We start from the raw sequence: 21,908 nt of genomic DNA on the forward strand, positions 1-21,908 counted from the left end.
ATACAGTATTTAAATAGCTGCAAACATATTCCTATAGCCAGCAAAGCCACGTGTAGATGATAGATTTTTCAGGAGTCTGAGGCTTAGAATTAGTTTTATGTCTACTTCTATAAGTAGAAAAATGTATATCATTACTAAGTTGAAAAGTAAAGATTCACTGGACCAGTGACTCCTTTACAGAAGTTAATTTATTTAACAGCATCATTACCAGTTAAGATTAAGTTGAAAGAGTTAACAGTTCCTGAGCTCTCAGCAGTGACCTGTTGCATTAGAATTTGGCTAGATTTTGCTGAACCAGAGGAGGAAGACAAATGTTTTTTCCTCCACTTCTGCGATTCAGCCTTCAGTGTAGTCCCCAAAAGAACCATTACACATCAGTTCTGCCCATGACTACCTTTTCCTACAAAGCAGGAAAAGATAAATTGTACACTGGAAGGAAGTAGCATTCAGAACACTAAACTCAGAACTAATCTTGTAGTATCAAATTACTGCTGTTTTAATTTCTTATGCTATATGCACCCACCAGCTCCCAAAAATGTAAGCCACAATCTTTGAAGTATCCCATCTAAAAAACAATTGCTAAAGGAGAACTGCAGTTTCAAACAACAAAATCTAACAAACTTTAAAAAAAAAATCACAAAACTCCAGCAGTTTTTAATCCGTATCTGTTTCTGATCCAATTCACAATATAGCCATACAAATGCTAGTGTAAGCAAACACCAGAGAGCAGCTGGAACAACCATTGGGGTTGAGGTGGAACTCAATTGTCTGTAGCCCAATGGCCACCACTAGCCTGAAGCAGTCATGAAACTCCAGCCAGATACTCTCTGGAATAAGTTGGTCTTGAAGAGTTTGCTCATGTCCAACCTAGGGTCACTGCGCACAGAGGATAAAGCCTTCTGACCAGTTACATTTTACATCCAGAGCTTTTACAATACTTAGAAACCTTTAATCCACCCAGAAGTCCAGAAAAAAAGCAGACTGCACTCTAGTTTTTCTGAAAATCATTACAATTTATTCATACTTGAAATAGTGAACAACTACTTAATTAGTATGCGGGTTATTTACTATTAGCTGAGCATCTAATTTCATTAAAGCTTATCAGACAATATTGTCAAATTAGACCATCTCAGAAAAGGGGGCAGAGCTAGGGACTGTCAGGTCTTTTCCTTTTAGAGCTTTTTTGCTCAAATTTAACTTAAGCAGTATAGCATAAACTTAGAAGAGATAATACATGCAACCCGTAATTGCCACCTGAGTTGCATTTAAGCCTAGTTATTTCAGCTAAAATATTGGTTTCATGAACACTGATCAGTTCAAAAAGATAAATCTATATAATTGGTAATTAAGCCATACCATGGGAAGCAATTAGAGAAGGAAGCTGTAAAGCCACAAAACCTGGAACAAGATTCAGGAGCATGTATAATACCTTAAAGTCAAAGTGTCTTCCATTCTAACATCTCAGACAAGTTCTATCACATAAAAATACTTCCAGGCAACTGCACAAGACCTGCTGACAAACCTGTGCAAACGTATCTAGTACATGTATTCTTTAGCAATTACAGAATAACAAAACAAAAAATCATACAAGGAAACAGGAAGTTAATGTACCAAGTGAAAGGTAAACACCTTTGATAAAGACTCAACTCACTGCTGGTCCGCAGTCAACACAATACTCAGTCATTTCAAATCAAGAAGCTGGCTATACAAATGTTAAGTTTTCTGTATTTAAGCACTCTTTTTAAAGAAGTTAGTTAATACTAAAAATAAGTACTCAAAGCACTTTGCAACTCTAACCAGAGTATAAAAGCAACACACAAGGGGATTATTTAAAATAAAGTCACACCAGTGATGCAACGTCACCACTTTATGCCACTGTGACACTTGACTTATTTACGGCAAAATTTGCAGGTTATTCTGCTGTTAAATTCAAAGAAGTTTAGGGAACAAGGCATTTCTACACATGCAAGCTTAGCCAGAGTAAACAATAAATTCTAATCTAATGAGCAAAGAAAAAAGAAAAGGGTTATTTGGTTACCCATAGTTGACCTCAGGGTCACATTTGGCTAAGGAGAGAAACCTAGTGTTAATTCGCATATGTATTACTGGAAATTACCTCCTGGTGGAAAATTAAGAACATTAAATACCTCCTTGCTTTTTTAGTTGAATTTCAGTACTAATTTTTGATCACTTTTTGGAAGATAATTTCAGGAGGACAGGCTTTGATAAACTAAGAAATCTATTTAAAATCCACTGGACTCAGATGATTAGGATTTTGAGCAACAAGTAGGATTTGAATTTCTTAGCTTCCAGATGAGCAAATCTAGGAGGTGCAAAAGCTATCAAACAGGAAATAACTTGTAAGAAAGGACTTCAGGTCAAACCAGATAAATAGTTCATATCAGCACAGCCCACAAAAATAGAAGTGGTCTGCAAACATAATTACTCTTAACAATAAAAAAAACAAACCCCAAACCCAGTAAATTACCAAAAGTCAAGTTAAATTAAATCCCATAAGTATATAAAGCCACAAGACTCTTCATCTCTGTGGAGAGGAAAGGTAGAGAAGACAACAACTAAAATAGGACAGAATGATGATTTTGCCTCTGCTTTCAGAAAGGAGAGTGACAAACACTTAAGTATTTAAAAGGGGAATACTGAATATATAGATACTTCATCAAATATGAAGCAAAACTCAAAGCAATCTAATTATTCGAGGGATTAAATATAATATGATAGAATCAAAATATATGACTAGAAATTTGTACTAATAATTTTGTTTGAAGGGGCAGTTGAGTTATTCAGGGGAAAAAAACTATCCAGACTAGTTAGGATGCAAGACTTCAGAATATACTTTGAAGGAAATACATACCTGGAGGTAGATGGGATAAAATACAAGACAACTGCCAAAAATAGAGGCTGAATAACTCAGCTTCCTACTATACCAGATGGAAAATTATTTAAACTAGAAAATAAAGCACAGGATAGGCAAAAGATAAAGCAAAAGCCACAAGTTATGTTGAAAGTATATCTGTTTGAGAGACTTGTCTTTAGATCTATATTACCTTCAGTAATAATTCAGCACAAGCAGCAGAAACATCCCTGCTGATAATTTAGTCTTGTATCATCAGCTAGCTTTATAATACAGACTAGAATTAGAGTATTATGCCAAAACTAGTGTCCTGGTTTCAGCTGAGACAGAGTTAATTTTCTTCGTAGCGGCTGGTATGGGGCTATGTTTTGGATTTGTGCTGAAGACAGTGTTGATAATACAGAGATGTTTTAGTTGTTGCTGTACTAGTCAAGGACTTTTCAGCTTCCCGTGCTCTGCCAGGTGCAGAAGAAGCTGGGAGGGGACACAGCCAGGATAGCTGATCCAAACTGACCAAAGGGCTATTCCATACCATATGACGTCATGCTCAGTATATAAAGCTGGGGAAGAAGAAGGAAGGGGGGACATTTGGAGTGATGGCGTTTGTCTTCCCAAGTAACCGTTACGCTTGATGGAGCCCTGCTTTCCTGGAGATGGCTGAACACCTGCCTGCCCCTGGGAAGTAGCGAAGGAATTCCTTGCTTTGCTTTGCTTGCGTGCGCGGCTTTTGCTTTCCCTATTAAACTGTTTTTATCTCAACCCTCAAGTTTTCTTAATTTTGCTCTTCTGATTCTCTCCCCCATCCCACCGAGGGGGAGTGAGCGAGCGGCTGCGTGGTGCTTAGCTGCCGGCTGGGGCTAAACCACGACAACTAGTTAACCACAGACTGGAGGAACACAAGCGGAAAGTAAATCTCAAACCTTCAATTGGGCATTCACTGCAGGAGTCTGCTATAAACTAAGAATTTGTTTGAAAACGATAGTGGCTTAAGAAAATCAAATATTTTAATTGACTACAGGATCGATATGTGCTGCTGTGATGCCACTGTGAATAAAGCAAATGCAATAAAAGTGTATCAAGCAGGATGCCCCTACCTGTAATGAGGTTTTATACATGCCAATGTATCAGGCACATGGTACACTGTGCTCTCACATAGAGAACTAAAATTCTCATAAGCCATCTTCATAAAAAAAGTGACAGGAGAGAGAAGCTATCTCACAGAGCTTGCAATGAAAGCTGACAAAGTCACTGTCTCTTATAACATGTCGAGGTAAACATCAAAATGGTTCCTTATCTTAAATACCTATTGTTCAATCCTGTTAAGAACAACATTTGCTAATGGCTAGTTATGAATGTATTTCTGCTGACAATCAGATGACTGATGAGGTCAGTGAGGGCCTGGAACAGCATTTAAAAATCAAAAGTAGCAGGAGGAAAAGACTAACTGAAGGCAGAGCTTGAGCATTTTATGAATCAGTTAAAACGTGATCTGCAAATAGCATGGGACTGGACTTGATGAACAGGAAAGATCCTTTTAAATCCTGCATTCTTGAAAAAACCCTGGAATTTATAAAAACAGATTTCATTCAGCAACAGTCAAATATTACTTTCTACAGACAACACCTCAGAAGCACTAATCCAATATAGCCTAGCTATTCCAGTCAATAGTTACATTACAACCAAACATCACTGGAAAACTGACAAACACATCACTAGATAACATGACAAACTGAAGCAGCAAACTGCTGTAGAGCCCAAATTTACATGCCTCTCCAAACACTAGGAACTAACTGAGCTCATGTATCACAGTTCAACAGTGAGTGGAAAAAAAATAAAGTGAAGTTAGACCCAAGATCTTTACATGTGTAATGTTAAAAATGCGATCCCTTAAAAACAGAGGTAAAGGGGTTTTTTGGGTTTAGGGTTTTTTTTGGTCCTTCTCCACTGGCATTCTATTAAACTTTTGCCAGAATACTGACAACTAGCCCAGAAAAACAGGAAATCCTTCAAGTGAGGGGCCAAAAATTTAACTTCAATGGAAATTTAGACAGCCCTTGAAGTCAAAGTCTAGTAAATATTCCTTTTGCTGAGAAAAAAACTCCCCCAGTTTGGGGGGGTGGGGGGTGGATGGGGATAATTAAGGAGCAATTTGGAAAATACCCTTGACTGGTAACAGTTGTGTTTTATGGCATGTAGCCTATTAAAAAACACCTAGAAAGACAATACATAAGATTCAAACCAGCTGCAATCCAAAGCCTCCAAGGCAAACAAATCTTTTACTCCCCCCACCCCCGGCCAGTTTCTACAAATACGATTTTTCCTGCCATTATCACCCTTGCCAAAGTGTTGACTTTTCCACTGAAGACTGACTCTTTCAGTCTTTGTACTCTCTCTACCAAAAAAATAAAAATACAGAAGTATTCATATTCACTTTCTAGTGAGGCGACTAATATTTTAAAATGTAATGTCTTGTTTTATGATGGAATTATCATGGAAAGAATTTAAAGAGATAGGAAAAGTTAAATAATCTACAGTCACTTACTGGACTTGGAAAAGGGTAGGATGCGCTTATGGGGGTGTAATTAACCAGATGAGATTGCTACAGTATTGATCATCTGCTGTACAGTTTAGTTTTGATACCAACTGCATGTGCTAAATATCCAAAAAGATGAGTGTCATAACTAAAGCCTCTCCTGACATTTTGGTCTTGAAATTTTGATGAAAGTGATCCTGATCCTAGAGCAGAAATCACCCTTTTGCCCTGCCTGATAAAAGTAACATCACACAAAGATGGTTTCCTTCTTCCAGAACAGAAGTACAGGGTTTCTGACCCAGCAGGCATCCCACCTTCCAGAACAGCATAACCAAAAGGTTCAGTTATGATCTCTCTAGCACTTCTATACAGAAAGATTTCTACCATGAAAGAGAATTATAGTGGTCCTGTGAAAGGCTGCAAGTGATACTGGGAGAGCAGAAAAGAGTATTGACTATGCCACCTTTCTATTTACCTTTTATTTGTTTTTTAAAAAAGCGGACAGGTTCATATATAAGGCAAAAAATTACTTTTTCAAAATCTGAGATAAAGGCTGCTCAAATAAAGCTTTCTGTGTCTAACTCACCATCTTTTTATTTTGTGGTATCATGTGAATTGCTTATTAATTTAAATACTTATCAATACGATTTAAATAATTGTTCTAAAGATTATTTCCATTTCTTTTTGTAGTGTGTTGAAAAAGAGAAATTTCCTCAGTAAATGTGAAAGATTACACAAGGCCAGAGTTACTGTGGGATTTAGTTCAGTAGTAATGTTCAATTTTCTGAATATCACCAATACATAGGTATGCCAAGTAACATCACATTATTTGGACACTGCTCAAGCAAAGTAATATTTAACAAACAAATCCAGACCTTAAAGTGTCTTTAAATACTGTGATTAATCTTTACTATTATACTGCAATTTAAAAACACTGATTTACATACCTGTGATGTTTGGCCCTGTAACTTTGCAAGCTGAGTTGTTCGCATGTTTAAGGACTGGCTCCTTGTAACTGTTGCTCCAGATTTCCCATTAACTTTTCTTTCCAGATGACAAGTTACTAACAGCTTTTCTTCTAACAGCACAGCATCCCATGGATCTTCAGCAGTCATACTTGAAGCCGTCTCTTCATCATTCTCTGCCTTATTTAAAGTCTCCACACTATCCACTTTTGGTTTACTTAGGGGATCCAAATCTAACCAATCAAATTTACTAACATCCCTGCAGCTTTCCGAGGCTGGTAGGTTAGAAACTGCAGACTTTATAGCGGTCATTTCTAAGTCCGTGCTTGACTTCCCATTTTTCAGAAATTCTGAGGTGCTTGCAATTTTGTCAAATACTTTTGCCATTTCTGGTGTGAGTACTGGAGGATATATAGGTAAGCTTCCTTGTGGATGGAAAGGTGTATTAGCTGCCAATGGGTATGAAATGTATTGCGACTGTCTTGGAAGACCAAGATAAATAGGTTCTCTAGAGTAATAGGAGGACATATTTGGATGGAATCCATTTTGAAATACACCAGTCTGTTTTGTGTAAGAAGCTGAGGGGTAAATAGGAGGTAAAGTGCATGTCACAGGTGCTGGTATCCCAGGCGTCCACTGTCTTCTCTGACCCGTAGGCCCAAGATAAAATTGCGAAGACGCAGATGGGCTTAAAATAGGACTCACTGGTAACGTAGGTACTTTACTAGATTCAAAACTGTCATCCAGCAGCAGTTTCTCTAGTTCAGCATGAGTAAGCTTCTCTATGTCAATGGTACTAAGTTTGTCTTCCATGCTCTTGGCATCAGACTCTGGAAATACCATGAGATCATGGTCCTGTTTGTTATGAATCTGTGCTTTTTGTCTGGTGCTGCTTAAAGAATGAAAAGTTTGCTTATTACCAGCTACACCTCTTTCTTTCTGCATCTTCGCTAATGCCTCAGCTTCCATCTGCAACGCCTCCTCTTTGTCCACATCTTTTGACCTGGCAGCTGCCAAAGAAGGTGAGGAACGCTGTTTAAATTCATTGCTACTGGATATCTGGGCCATACCGCAAGAGCAGATGTCCATTTAAAGAAGCAACACTTCCTTTGTACTGGTTGTCCACCCTTGGCTTCAGAATAGATTTAGCAGATCTGAAAAGGACATGAAATATTAGAAATGCATAAAAGAAATCATACACGGAGAACTACTAAGTCATACATCACCAGCTGACAAGGTTGCACATGTCCTTCAGAAACCTAGGACATAAAATTTTAAGAGACCAATTTTTGTTTGAGTCAAGCTTAGAAAGAGAAGCCACACAATTAAATTCACAGCCTTTGAATTATGAGACCCCCTTTTATTTTTCTTGCTCTACCTACTGGTAAGTACTAGTAAGTACTTGATTTCTTTTTGCACCACTAAACCTAAGACAGAAGTTACATTCAGAGGTAACTGTTTTCAGATTTGAGCAATTCTGCACACTTAGCCACGTTCAATCTCAGAAGTAGAAACCGTTCTAAAGACTATACAAACATCTAGCATTGATAAAACACATTATCAAGAGGACTTCCAGTTTATTTCAATATATTAAAAAACAGTAGACCTATCAAACTGCTGTACTGTGATTATGATAGTCATAATAATGCTGAAGAAACTCCCTTCCTTTGGAAAATATCATTGTACTTTACCCTCTTAACAAGAGAAATAATGAAGTGCGATTTCTTGGACAAGCAAAATAAGCTATTTAAGTACAGCTGCTCATTAAGTAATCCCTTTAACAGCCCCTTAAAGGAAGGGTCATTCACTACTATGTAAGGGAAGAAACTCTGAAAGGTCACTTTTGCTTAAGGCCACCACCAAAAAAATGACATCTTACATTTCTCCAATTCCAATCTTGTACTCGGTACTATTATACAACTTCCCATATTGACCATGATATCTATGCCTCTTTATCAAAATAATCTTACAAGAGATCACCACAAGAACTATGGGGGTTTTTTTATATTATTTCTACTTTATTTTACAGCTTTTACACACAGACAGGTTAGAGTTGAGTCCAGGAGATAAGATGTCTTCCAGCAACAGCTAGTACGCATATCAAGCGGCAAGATAAAAATCATGAATAATGAGTTTCTGCTAGGAGAGTTACATAAACAGCAATCCTCATTAAAACACGGTTTCACTGAACTAGATGAGTCCTTTAGATGTAAATCATCATGGGTTTAAGTCATGCAACAACCTACAAAAGTTCTCCGCAGCAAATAATGTAGATAACTCAAAAGTCTGTCTTTATGTTCCCTTGCTATTCATGCCCATTAGATCCCCCCCCCGCCTTGAATCAGACCAGAGATATGTGCTTTAAACAAACTGACTGTGCTTCTGTGGACTCTCCACATAGACAGCAAGATTCTTAACTGATTTCTAACAGATTCTTTAAATTCTTTAAGACTCTGGCCAAGCTTTTGTTTTACCTGCTTCATTTCAGTGGCTTATATTGTGAAGGACAGACATCTTTATAAGAGGTTCTATATATTTCAGCCAAGTCTGAAAACAAATTCAGGTGAAACCCTTCACAAAACAAGATTAAACCAGAACTGACGTTACAGGTAGCAAGACAAGATTTAAATGAAAGAGGGTGTCTTCAAAAAGACTGAAACAGTGACAGACTAACAAAGGTATAAAACCCTGAAAACCACACAACTAAAGTCCTGGGGAATAAAGTCTTAAGGAGGAGCTTTGGAGGTTACTAGTATGTATCCATTCCACAAGATAATGATATTCAACACAGATGAAGTCTACAGAAAAAAAGCAGACACCAGATCCTTTTCCATACAGCGTATTAAGCTGCAGAGTTAGACATTCATTAAAGCCACAACTATTGCCATTAGAAAGAAGTCCTGTCCTATCTACTGCCTATCTGCACAGCTGAGTGTTGAACCCAATCGGAGAACTGATTAAAAAAAAAAAAAAAAACAAACCCCAAACTTTTTTGCTGGGTTCCTTTATAGACAGTGCAGGTCCCTGGTCCCATTTACAGCACAGTTGTGGCCTTCAGTGCCATTTAGTTATTTACTATCCTCCTGTTAGCAGGACAGTCATTCTAAACCTTTCCCTAAAGATGTACTAAATATTTTGTAGATTGTCTAAACCTACTAGCCACAGATAACATCCCAACGAGAAGTCTAATATACTGAACACCAACTACTCAGACTGCCTAGATATCCAAGCAGGCTTTAATCTCTTTATTAACTTACAGCTGGTTAAAATTGCTACGTCAATTTTCAGATGCAAGAACACCCTGACTTATGAAGTCCTCTCAATAATTCCCATCTGGCTTTTCCAAGAAGCAGCAGCATGAGGTAAGTGCAGGTTTCACAGTCTTGCTGTTGCCTAAGGATTCTAAGTAGCAGCAGGTTTTTTTCCTGAATTTTATTAAAAAAACTAAAATAGGATCATACTTTCTGACACTATTCAGAACTGTTTGTGCTACAACTTTGAAGAAGATTATCAATGCATTCTGGTGCTGCTTGATAATTACAGCAGCAAGCAATTTTTCTTAAGGAAAAAGATATCAAGATTATATGGTCTTCAAAGTAACTATATATAACAACTCTGGCTCCTTAAAAAAGTAGGAAGCCTTATTTTTCTGCTGAAATTGACAGTTTTGATCTCCATACTTGCCAAGCAGTCTCCTACTCACAAGAAGTCACTGTTCCACAAAGTCACGACTGCAGATAAACATACATTCCTTAGCTCTCAGAAACATGGTGCACAGCTACTGCAGCATGTTCATTTGTAACACCTAGAGAATCCCAATCACTCAATAATTGCTTGTTTATTTTACAATTTCGCATTCAGTGCTGTATTTTTGTCAGTGTGTGATTGCACACTTGCACTGACAAATCCAGCGACTTCTAGTATTCAAGACAGAAGAATATTACTAGTGGTTATGTGAAGAGTTGAATTTTTTTTTTTTTTTTGCAAGACAGTCTCATCAGCATACATACACTTAATTTGATTGCTGTATAAGTCCTGTCCTTGGGAAACTTCTAAAACCAAATCAGTGTATAAATTTGTCAAGTTTTATAAGCAGACTGCAGTTCTCAAACAGTTTGAAGTTCAAAACCGATTTAAAAAAATCTTATAAAATTGCAATAGTTTTAGCAAAACTTTGTCCTGCATGCCAGTTTTAAGCAGCAAATTCACATGATGAAACATAAGAAAAGCTCCCCAGGCATAAGCATGATTAAAATAAAGATAGACCTTCTTTTAAATGCTAACTACACTGCATCAGTTAACATTTTTACATAGGTTTAGCTTCACTTTGAACTTCTGACTTTGTAGCCATCTAAGTTCAAAGGCAGAGAGCGAGCAGAGTTTAAACTTCTCCAACATTTACAAAGATAAGGGCAAATTCCATTTGGACCATCTATCAGCAGGAACTCCTCTCAAACACTCAGAAGAATGTTTCAATTCAAATCCCAGAAACAGGAAAAACAGATACCCAAACCATTACTGACCATACCATAGGAATTCACAAGAAGTTTTTAACACCTGGAAGTCATCAGAAGACCTAGAAGTAATCCTTAAAGCATCAGGATTGTTCTCATCTCAACTGCTGCACACTATTTTAAGTAACAGTTTTCAACTGTCAATCGGTTCACCTTCAAGAGCACAACTGTCTTTCCAAACACTTAAAGAATGGGGTCAAATGCTTTTTTAAAAAAAAAAAAAAAAAGGAAAACTAGAAACAACTGAAGGGATTATAACAGAAATTTGAAAGTGATAAAACAGACTCCTACACCACTTATTTCTCCCCTAAATTTGAAATTAAATGGACACACTTATACGCAGTAACTCACCAATACTGCCTGCTTCATTTAAAAGGTCTAAAAATCTCAACCACCTGATTTATCTACAGCCTTGACGAAAGGTCTCTTGCAAGTGAGACTTAGGTAACTTTAAGCAGTATTTTCTTTAAGTATTCGACCAGATGTGATCAGGCATGAGTCTGAAGACCTCCTTCTCTGGCTCCAGTCTAGCAGAGTTTCCCTAAGAGCAACACTTCCTTAGTGGCAATTTTGAATAAATGTCTTCAGAGTCTAAAGTTAGTTTGCTCAGTCAAGTACCTGTGTAGTGCATGTAATTTTATTTAATTATTGCTCATTATTCATTTCAAAGGAATAAAACATTCTTTAAAAAAAAAAATGCAGCAACAAAGCTTTATTAATATCAAGAACCAAGGAACAGCAGGATTTCTGACCATCTCCTTCAGATCAGAGCCTCTACATGGAACGGAAATTAATTTCAAACCAGATTTTCACTTACAGAGGCTTATATAAAAAACAAAAGTCTATTTACATATGTACAACTCTAGCAAATACATAAAATTAAACCATGAAGAAATTTTTTTCTAATGAGGCATTTATAGGTTTCTGGTGAGAAACTTCAGGAGAATCAATACAGATACTACATCTCTACCAAGACAAAGACCCCCAAAATCTAAATTAGTTTCCTATCTTAATAAGCAAGGGATGACTTTTAGAGATAAATTCTGTTACCTTAAGCAGAGGTAATCTCACCATCTGCTCATGTACATGTTAACATTCTTCTCTACTGAAGATGAGTTGCACAACAATTTCCTTTTCAAAAAAACCCCAAGGCTTTTAACATTCTATTTATAATTTGTTCTAGTGCTAAACAAGCACAGAACATATTATTTGGTAATTCATTCTTAAGAAATACTTTATAGTTATCACAAACCAGTGCACATAAATTCCCTGGAGTCCAAGCACTAAATACAGAAGCAATGATAACAAGTCAGACCATTTCCTGCATTCCTTATAAAGTAATGCCCTGACATACAGTAGCCAGAGCTCCCTCAAAACAAATGTAATTTTCACAATAACTCCGTGGTTATTTTGCCATTAAATAAAAAAAAAAAAAAAAAGGATGAGGCATTTGCCTAACATCGAATGATAGCTAACTTAAGAATTCACAAACCTTGCCTGCATACCAGAGACCGTAGCAGTTTTACGGGATAACAGGGAAAACTTCGCAAGACAGCAGTAATATACTACGGAAAGTACTAATCATCTGGAAAGGAATTCATAGCAAGACATTTGCCACAGCAGGAAAACTCCTTAGCAAGAAAAAACACAAGAACTTTGATGTTCAAAAGCCCTCTCTACCAGATGCATTCAGATTGCTACAAATTGAGAAACAACTGAACAGATACTTTGAGAAGACAAGTCATGAGTAAGTCCGATATTATTTAAAATACTGTTAGGTTTAAGTTAGAAGTTTTTCAATAATGTGTACATAAGTAGTCCTGACAGGCTAGTGTTTCAGGTATACAGCTCTATCTGTCTTTCCACTAAAAGCTTAATAGCTTCTTTAATCCAGTCATCTTAGAAAAACTAGAAAGCACCCCCTTACAGATGAGAGTTAACCAAAAGACTGAATCCATTTCATTTCAGGTCATATCTACAGAATCTTCAAAGACAATTTCACTAGCTTAAATACAGGTGCAATTTTTAACTGGGCACAAACTCTGAACCAGCACTCATTTCTGTTTTGCTCAAATCACTCAGCTTGTAAAAACCTAAGCAGCTGTACCCAGACCAGCAACTGCGTCTCTTAACTTTGATTTTGAAAATTCAGTTACACCTAAAAAAGTACAATTTCATCGCAAAACCTCTGATTGAGAGCTAGGTAAGAATAGGGTGTTTCCAGTACTAGAACAGGAAGCCTCCAGGAATGCTTCAAGGTCTTTCAATATTTGCAACAAATCCCTTGAAAAATCCAGCCTCGGCTGTCTCGGTGATTATAAAACCACTTATGAACTCTTCTACTTAAATCACGTTTCATCCACGACACTGTGCAGAACACTGCTACTAGATATGGCATACTTTGTATACCGTAGAATCCTGATTTTTTTATCAATGTTCTAAGAGAGACAAAGGGTGGAAGCATCCATCATGGTGTTCCAGCCAAATCTTAGTGTAGGCAGCTACAGCTACCTACAGATCACATGTTTTTCATTGCCACAAAGTACTCTTCCCCCTCTTGAATCAGTGGTTTGCACCATTAGCCACTGCAGGCCACTCTACCAGTAGATGTGGATACATGCAGATTTGGTATAGTATGTTTGCAAGTTTCTTGAGCATATTTGTGCTGTTATACTCCTCCCCTCAAATTTTAAACCCAATCACCACTTCATTTAAGTCTGTTGAAGAGATAGGGGTCTTAAAGATAATTAAATCCCATGTAAGTTTCATAAAAACAAGCAACCCAACACTGCCAAGAACACTAGGTATCACAGCCAGAAGAAAACAGTAGCATGAGCTCATATGATTGGACACCACAGATTTATTACCAGGATAATCTTTATAAATGCTTGAATCATGGCAAGAAGTCCTTAAAGCCAATCAGCTGAAGACACAAATAATCAGGAAACTTGACATCGGTTTCATCAGCTGTAGAAATACTCACCAACTCTTGCATCTCCGTATTTCTCCCCACTTTGTTCTCAGCTCTCTAACAGCATACCTGCAATTCTGTTCCTGCCCAGTATTTTCTGGATGCAGATACCAGAAAAAGCAATAATGAAACTGATGGCATCCCAGGCTGTTTCATTCTCATGCACTTGGCCAAGATTTTTTTTTTCCATGCCTTACAGCCAAGCCTATTACCAGCATTGTTTGACAAAGACTAAGAATTTTAGTGCTGTTGCAATGCTTCTCCTTACGGAATAATGCTTTCATATCCACTCCTTCTGTCTCAGAAGTTCACTTTTACTACTGGTTCTCTTGCTTTTCAGCCACCTCTGAAGTTGTGCTTTTCTCCACATCACCGTTATGATTCACACTCTTTTCCACCAATCCCTCTTTTCAAAGGGTACTTGAAAACACTCATGCAATACAAAATATTCCACACAGAATCAACATTAGCTACTGTTTTAGGGTTTGGGGTTTTAATTCTTTAAGTAATGCTATTGTCCCAAATATTTTGATTCTCCAGCTGAACAATTTGTGCAGTAATCCATGACTTGCAAAATAATTTTACTCTGAAATAACACTTTCATGGAACAAGTAAGACTGGAAGGGGCCTTAAGGGGGGTCTCTAGTTCCATTACCTGCTCAAAGCAGGGTCAGCTATGAGAAGGTGACAAGGGCTTTATTCAGGCAGCAATATCACAGACGAAGTTTTAGTTATTCACACAGTGCAGGCCTGATGAGAGTAGAGCGTGACTAATTACCTGGAGCATCTATCTATACTACTACTTCCACTAATCCCAATACCAGTGGTACTAAGCAGAAGGTAGACAACATTTTAAACTATGTATTCAATTCAATCAAAAATATAGAAAGCGTCTAGAGGGTGGGGAGGACAGAAAAAAGAGGAGAGAAACATTTGTGCTATCTGCTTTAATTACCTGAATAGAGATGCCCAAACACCTTCCATATAGTTTTATAACATTCTACAGCACAGAGGACCATGGCAAAACCCCAAATTTTCATAAGTTATATGCCTGAAGTAAGCCCTGCAAATATCCTCCTAATGTCACAAAACATTCAAACCACAGCAAAATGCAGGAAGTTCCTGATGCAATGTACAGTGGCTATTAACACAGGGAGATGAAAACAACCCTCCCCCACAAAGATCCTATTCTATTCCCTGTGCAGCAGTGCACAGTACACACCTTCAACAAAACATCAAAAACATTAGTAGCACAGGGAGAGAAAACCATGTCACCACAGCTCTGTCCCAGATTTAACTCTGTATCACTGTATTAGTATCAACCTACCAGTCTAACTGAACACAATTCTGCTGCAGTAGCCAAATTACTTCTACCACTTGCTTCAGCAGATGAGTTTCCCCTCAGGCAGGAAACCTGCACAGTTTCAGTTATAACTAGCAGATGCTTCTTAGTCACAAACCTAGTATTTAAGAAGAATTGTTGATTATTAATCGACAGAACGAAAGCACTGTTCACATGTACCTTTTTGCTTTATACATTAGAAAACACTAAATGCTTATTAGATGTATTGATTCAATGATTACTTTTTTTTTTGAACACTACACTGGTAGAAAACTGAACAGGATGGCTATACTCAGCCAGACCAAAGGTTCATCTCATCCTTAAGTTGTCTCTAAGGATGGCTCCAGAAATGCAAATGGAAAAAAGCTAAACCAAGGCAAGCATGTAGTGACACTTCCTCAAAATACTCTTCTATTCTCCACTAATTTGCCACCCAAGGACTTCCTGAATCCTGAGGTAACTTCTCTAATACTAAGACCCCTAATGGATTTTTTCCTCCAGGAATTTGTCCAGCTGCATGCTGAACTCACGTAAACTTTCAGCACTCACCTTATAACTCAGCACTGTCAGCACCCTCTGCTTTTCTGCTGTGAATACAATCTAAGTAGAAGACCATATCAGTTACCTATGACCTGTTCTTGATGTGCCTCCTATAACTACTAACATCAACTACAATACTGAAACCTACGAGCTACAAACTCTGTACAGACCAAATTATTTCATCTAGGTCATCATGCAGTAACCAACCTCTAGATCCGAACTAGTGACATGCTCTTAACACAAATACCATGAGGCCCTCATACACTACATACTGCAAGTTTCCAATTACAGTTGGTTTTTTGTAAGTGATGTTTTGTTTATAACTTTAATGCCACACACCTGAAAATTACAAGTTACATGAAATATACAGACATACCTTCTCTCTCTACTTCAATTTCTTCAATGAAAGCACTCTGAAGTGACCACCACTTGGAACAAACTAAACTTACTTTAAGTAAATAATTTCAGGTTGCATTTCTACTAAGGTATAGCTCAAAGTAGTATTTCTCATAACTTTTTGAAATGTAAGCTTTAGGGAAAACATTTTATGCTAAATCTTTTTAATAGATTAAGTGAGGTTTATCATTACTGGCATGCTTTGAAACATTTCCTCCTTCACTTACTTATCCAGTCCAGAAACAACTTCTGCATTCTTCTGCAACAACTGACATCACAGCAACCTTGTCGTGTACAAAGGCACTGGATGAATGCTGTATTAGATGACTGATGTTATTGACCACTGCTGATAAAAACTGAACTCTGGTTCTGGTACACAATTACACATCCACATCTTCTACTTAAAATAGAGGAATATGTTTACAGTTACACTTCCACAAAGCAAACAATTTACATTCGTGCTATACTCTCGTATTTTTAAGTTTGCTGCACTATTCTAAAAGTAAATAAATACCACAGTAATTTCTGCCCTAACTGCGGACACAAAGAGGCAATACTTCTAAAATAAAAAATGGAAGATCATTATCTGAATGTCATTAAGGCTGACCTTAAAACACATACTATATTTTATGAATTCTAGTCACATTAGTGCTATGCTTATACTGTCCTACCTATCAATGTTAATTTATTATAGTTTTTAAAGCTTCCATAAGATAGCCTTAAGATTGTTCAAGAGTCTAAAGACAAACAACATGCAATCCTGCTCTAATCAAATTCAAATCTAGCATTCATTTTTCTAGATAGGCCCATAGTGGTCTGGTTTTGGTCCCACATCAAAGCCTAACACAACAGAAAAACCCCAAAGCATCACCTCAGCATTTTTATTTGTTAAGCAATGTTTTAATTCAAGTTTCTTCAGCTAGATAGCAGGTATAATAGCAGCACTGGTGAAGAAATGTCAGCAGTTTCAAGTTAACTTAGTTTGAAAAGTAAGAAACAGAGGAACACAAATTCAGAAAATATTTTTTTCCTTGACATTCTGAAATGCATCATTTCCCATTTAAGGCATTCAAATTTTTTTGTTGCTACATAGAGAGCTACTCAAAAAAGATAAAAATAACTAAATCATCAATCTATCTTTATATACACCGATTATCTGTATTGATGAACCTTTATGTTTGAGTTCTTAATGAGGACAATAATACTCCAAAAGGAAAGATGAACCTCAAATTTCTAAGTCAGGATTACTAGTACATTGTAATTAAGTAGGACAAATCTATTTTATTAAATCAATCAGAATTTTACATCTTTGAGACCTCTTATGCATTTTTTATAAACAAGCTTCTTTATGTAAAAGACTGTTCAAATACAGCACAAAATTTAAGAAGATAGGACTCTAAATAGTTTATCACTTTTTTGGTTTGGGTTGTTTCCCCCAACAAAAGGCCATTTAACTTCAAGTATTTGTTACTTTACTTCTCCCTGTGCTTTCTCCCACTGCCCTTATCTTTTATGCAACTTTCTTTCACTGTCCATTTATTCTTACTAGTTTTGCTTCAACTTGCTTTCAGTTTAAAAAAGAATAGAACTAACTTGGTGGGCATTATAGTCCCTTCCCCCCACAAATGCAGTAAATGAGCCCAATTTAAGCAACTTCTCTTCCTTCCAGACGCATGAAGTTTTTTCCAGGCCCACTCTCAGTGTTGGGGGAATGAAGAACAACTGCCTTCAATGCTGACAGAACCAACTAAGAAAATACTTTCATCTGTTAGATTTCATCCCCCTGCCCCACTTCTGCTTCCCCTTTGGAGTCTTCATAAATCATCTATCATTACTACTCTTGAGTACAGTTTATATTCTAAGTAGCTATTGCACAACATCTTTTACAAACATCACACATTTTTTCTTGACTTTTCAGTTCCCTTTGGAGAGTTGCATTAAGCATGCAAGGTTGTTATTTAAAACCTCTGCATATCTCCTACCCCAAATCAGCTTAACTGCATTATGCTCTAGGACCACATTTGCAGTAAGTAATACAATGACAAGGAAAAGCATCAGAATCTTTCTCTTCTTCCAAGCTCTTTTTTTTGAGTCCATCTTACTACTATATTCTCTTTCCCCAACAGCATAGCTGTTAGTGGGATGTTACTTGTGCTTACAAAGATGCAGGTATACCTTTTTTTTATTGCATTGATACAGAATAATAAACTCGATCAAGTTGTGAACAGCAAGCCAGTTACACACTTCCATGTATTACTACCAATATCTGAAAAGCACCCGGAGGAAACAGCAGAGCTGTTTAAGGATCAGCTTTGTAAACAGCCAGCTTCTCTGGAACCACGGTAACGCACCAACCCGAGGCTAGAGTTAACCCACCCGAAAAGCCAACAAGATGAATAAGAAGGGAACGTACAGGTGGTGGGTCTCTGCAGCGACAGCCAAGGTCCCCCCCCTACACGGGGCGAGCACTCCAGCTCCCTAAAGCCTTCCTGAGTGCCTCCTGCTCAGCGCCAGGTGACAGCTACCTGCCCTCCCAAAGACTTCACCCTCGGGTACAAAAAGCACCTCCGAAACCCGTAGGTAGGAAGCGCAAGCAGCTCCTCAAGACGCCTCGGAACGACCGCTTCGTGTCAGAAGCAGCACCGCTCCAGCGCTTCAGATAACGCAGTTAGCCGCTGTGAAGTACTTTTTAGCAGGCAGCGACTTCGCCGCCGCCGCCTCCCGGCTCGCAGGAGCCCGGACAGACACGAAGCGGCGGGGAAGACCCGTGCGGGCAGCGCTGGCCCCGGTCCCGCTGCCCACCCGCCACCGCGGCCCGAGACCCGGGCCCCGCCGCTCGCAGGTGCCGCCCAGGCAGCGCGGGGAACACCGGCCGCCCCCCGGGCCCGAAGCCGCGCCGAGGCCGAGCCGGCAGCGGGGAGCGCCCGGCGGCCGAGGGTCGCGGCGCGGCGCCGCGCCCCCTGAGGGAGGAGAGGGCGAAGCGGGGGAAGGGGGGGCGGGGAGCAAGAGGACACCGGCAGGGAGGGACGGGACCGGGGGGAGGGAGCAGAGCCCCAACCTCGTCCCGACATCCAGCGGCGGGGTCCCCGCGCCTACCTCGCAGCGCCGCCGCCCCGCGGCGACGGCCATTTCCCTTCTTCCCTCCCGCCGCCGGGACGCGCGCGCCAGGCTGGAGGCAGCCCCCTCCCGCCGCTTAACCGCCGCCGCCGTGCGCTCACTTCCGGCCCCGGCCCGCAGCGCTGGCGCGGGGGAGGGGGCGGGGCGCGGCCCTGAGGAGATGGGCGGGGGCGGGGCGGGGCGCGGCGCCGGCCGCCTCACTCGGACCCTGCCCCGGGCGGCCGGCCGGCCGCCGCCTCACCTGTGCCCCTCGCCTCCGCCCCCGGGCCGGCGGCGCGGCACGCTGCGGAGGCCCGGCCGGCAGCGGGGGTCCAGCCCCGCCGGGGAAAGGGGCCGTCGGCGGCCGGCGGGGGCCGGGCTGTCGCCGTCGCCGCTGCGGCAGCCGGGCCCCTTCGGCCCCCGCCGCGGGGGCTGGGTGGCTCTGAGGTGACTCTCCGTCATTTCCTCCCCTTATCGGCCGATCTTCCTAAGAATGCTGGGCATGACTGGAAACTTGCACAACGCACCAAAAACGTCCGTCGGGGAGGCTGGAGCCGAGCCGCCGATACAATGGACTTCCTCTGCCGCTGGCCGCGGAGGAAGGGTGCTGCCCGTGCCCGCCGGGAACGGAAAACACATCGGGGGAAGAGCTCGAGAAGCGACGCCGGTGGAACGAGGGTGCTCCGCAGCACATGGGGTTTCGTTGTAGAGAGAAACACTTTCGTCACTTGCCAGTTGACGACTCCAGTGGTTTGGAACAGTATGTTCCACTAAACGGAATTCTGCTTAATTTAACTTCAGAAGCTAGTTCGCTGGCCCCGGCAGATCCCTGTTGTCAGCTCCAGCCTTCCTGACGTACCAACACGTTTCAAAAAGACAATATTTTGGTTTGACCTTCACAATAGCTTCAAAAGAATATAATGCCTTGAGTATGCTCAAAAGTATTGCATGTGGGATTTTATACAAAGCTTAGACAATGGGCCTTTCATAAGATCAAATCAAAAGCTGTAGCGGGCATTTAAAAGTAACAATACGATTTTTAATGTAGATGCAAAAGATTTCCAGAGGGAGTAATATTATATTCCATCCATTCAGGGGATATTACTTAAAATAATGAAAGAATTCAATTTATGCCTATTGGTATTTTATTCAGCCCTTTTAGCACACTGAAGTTCCAAAAAATACAAAGTGCTTAATGAAGCATAGAAGACACATGAAAAAGTGTCAGTTTAGAAGCTACAATAGTAAATGAGTTAATAAAAACAAGTCATAAATACATTGCTGGCAGTGACATTTTTGGTGTGGTTATACATAAACCCCACCATTTTAGCATCTAAGCATTTTCTGTCGGATAAATCTTGACCTAGCAGCATTTTAAGGTCAATGAAAGCCCTTGCAGGTGACTTCAACCAGAGCAAAATGGAGACTTGGAAGGCTGACACAGTGTGTTCCCGTAGAAGCATCACAGGCGTGACGCTTTAATTACACAGATTTAAAAAATTACCAGAGTTCTTTCTACCCTTCTGATCTAAGCCATCAGGAATTTTTCAGGTTGTCAGTTATTAAGAGGAGAAATCGATCCTTTGTAACACCATTCCAGTATTTACAATCAATAAGCCAATTCTGTTCCAATTCTGGAGCACAGAACAGAGCATCAGTAGAAGACATCTGCTTTGCTTTCAAGGTCCAGGCTTCCTTCTGACAGTGATCTGTCCAAATACACCTTCTTTTTGGATTGCATTTTAGGTTTTTTCATCCTGGCAGTCATGTCTCCTGGGCACCTCTTCTGTTGGGCTCCTGTAGTGTTCCTGGCCAGGAGACCGCTGTACATGGAGGAGTTAGTGACCCCCATAACAGTTAGATGGAGGCCTGTGCTGCCCATACAGCCTGGCCTTCAGACCTGTGTTGTGCTGTGCGTATCCCTTGGCCCCAGGACGAACTTTGCGGCTCACTGCAACAGGAGTCTGCAGGCAGCTCCCACTTGGTACCAGTGATTACACCACCTGCACGTCCTTGCCTTTATCTAAAAGTGCAGCAAGGGGTTCCCATGTGAATATCCTTTCTGTTTGGCAGTAGAAATGATGGATAGCATTGCTTTCTTGTAAGAAAATACTATAATGACTGAAATGGGAAACCCTTTTCTACGGATGGGGTCTGCAGAATGTGCTGTGCCCATTCGATGTTGCACATCTGAGGGTTCCCAGCATCTACAGGGGTGTAGGATTATCTATACTATCCTCTCTTTCTTCATAGTGCTGGCTGTAATAAACAGCAGTTTAAATTATACTTTACAGAGTCAGAGTGCCTTTCTTACTGGGATCCTAGTGGACCAGCACCTCCTGGTGCAAAACAGTTCCCACGGTGTTTGTGCTGCTTTCTCCCTCACACACAGGTCACATTAAACTGCTCTAGATTACACCTCCAACTCACTGGCCACATGGTTTACTTGTGGGACAACCATTTTTCTGTGTTTCATCCATCACTAACCAAAGGAGAATTAATCTGCTTAGGCTACCACGTCCAACAATTTCAACAAGATCATGACTGACTAACCTCCATCATGTTACATAGTATATGACCGTATGACCAGTTCAAATATGAATCATAAAAGTCAAGACAGTAAAGATTATTTGGTTCATTCTACAGATTAGTGCAGAATTTTAGACTATCAAACCTGTC

At 39.9% G+C, this 21,908-nt stretch overlaps 1 protein-coding gene across 4 annotated transcripts in view; it reads right to left on the reverse strand.

Annotated features, from left to right (window-relative positions):
• Positions 1–19,645, reverse strand: part of PIK3C2A (phosphatidylinositol-4-phosphate 3-kinase catalytic subunit type 2 alpha) — a 55,360-nt gene extending 35,715 nt beyond the window's left edge. For 2 of the 4 annotated variants that reach the window (XM_075502235.1, XM_075502232.1), the window contains exons 1-2: positions 19,230–19,388; positions 6,353–7,524 (exon numbers count right to left, since the gene is read on the reverse strand). In XM_075502235.1, coding sequence (XP_075358350.1) covers positions 6,353–7,459 — 1,107 coding nt within the window. In that variant the 5' untranslated portion in view covers positions 7,460–7,524; positions 19,230–19,388. Of the gene's footprint in view, positions 1–6,352; positions 7,525–16,360; positions 16,503–19,229; positions 19,389–19,491 lie in introns of those variants that run through there. The other 2 variants (XM_075502233.1, XM_075502234.1) reach the window with 2 other exon arrangements.
• Positions 19,646–21,908: the final 2,263 nt, after the last annotated feature.

The sequence above is a fragment of the Mycteria americana genome, chromosome 5 (genome assembly GCF_035582795.1).
Source record: "Mycteria americana isolate JAX WOST 10 ecotype Jacksonville Zoo and Gardens chromosome 5, USCA_MyAme_1.0, whole genome shotgun sequence".
NCBI classification, from domain to species: Eukaryota; Metazoa; Chordata; class Aves; order Ciconiiformes; family Ciconiidae; genus Mycteria; species Mycteria americana.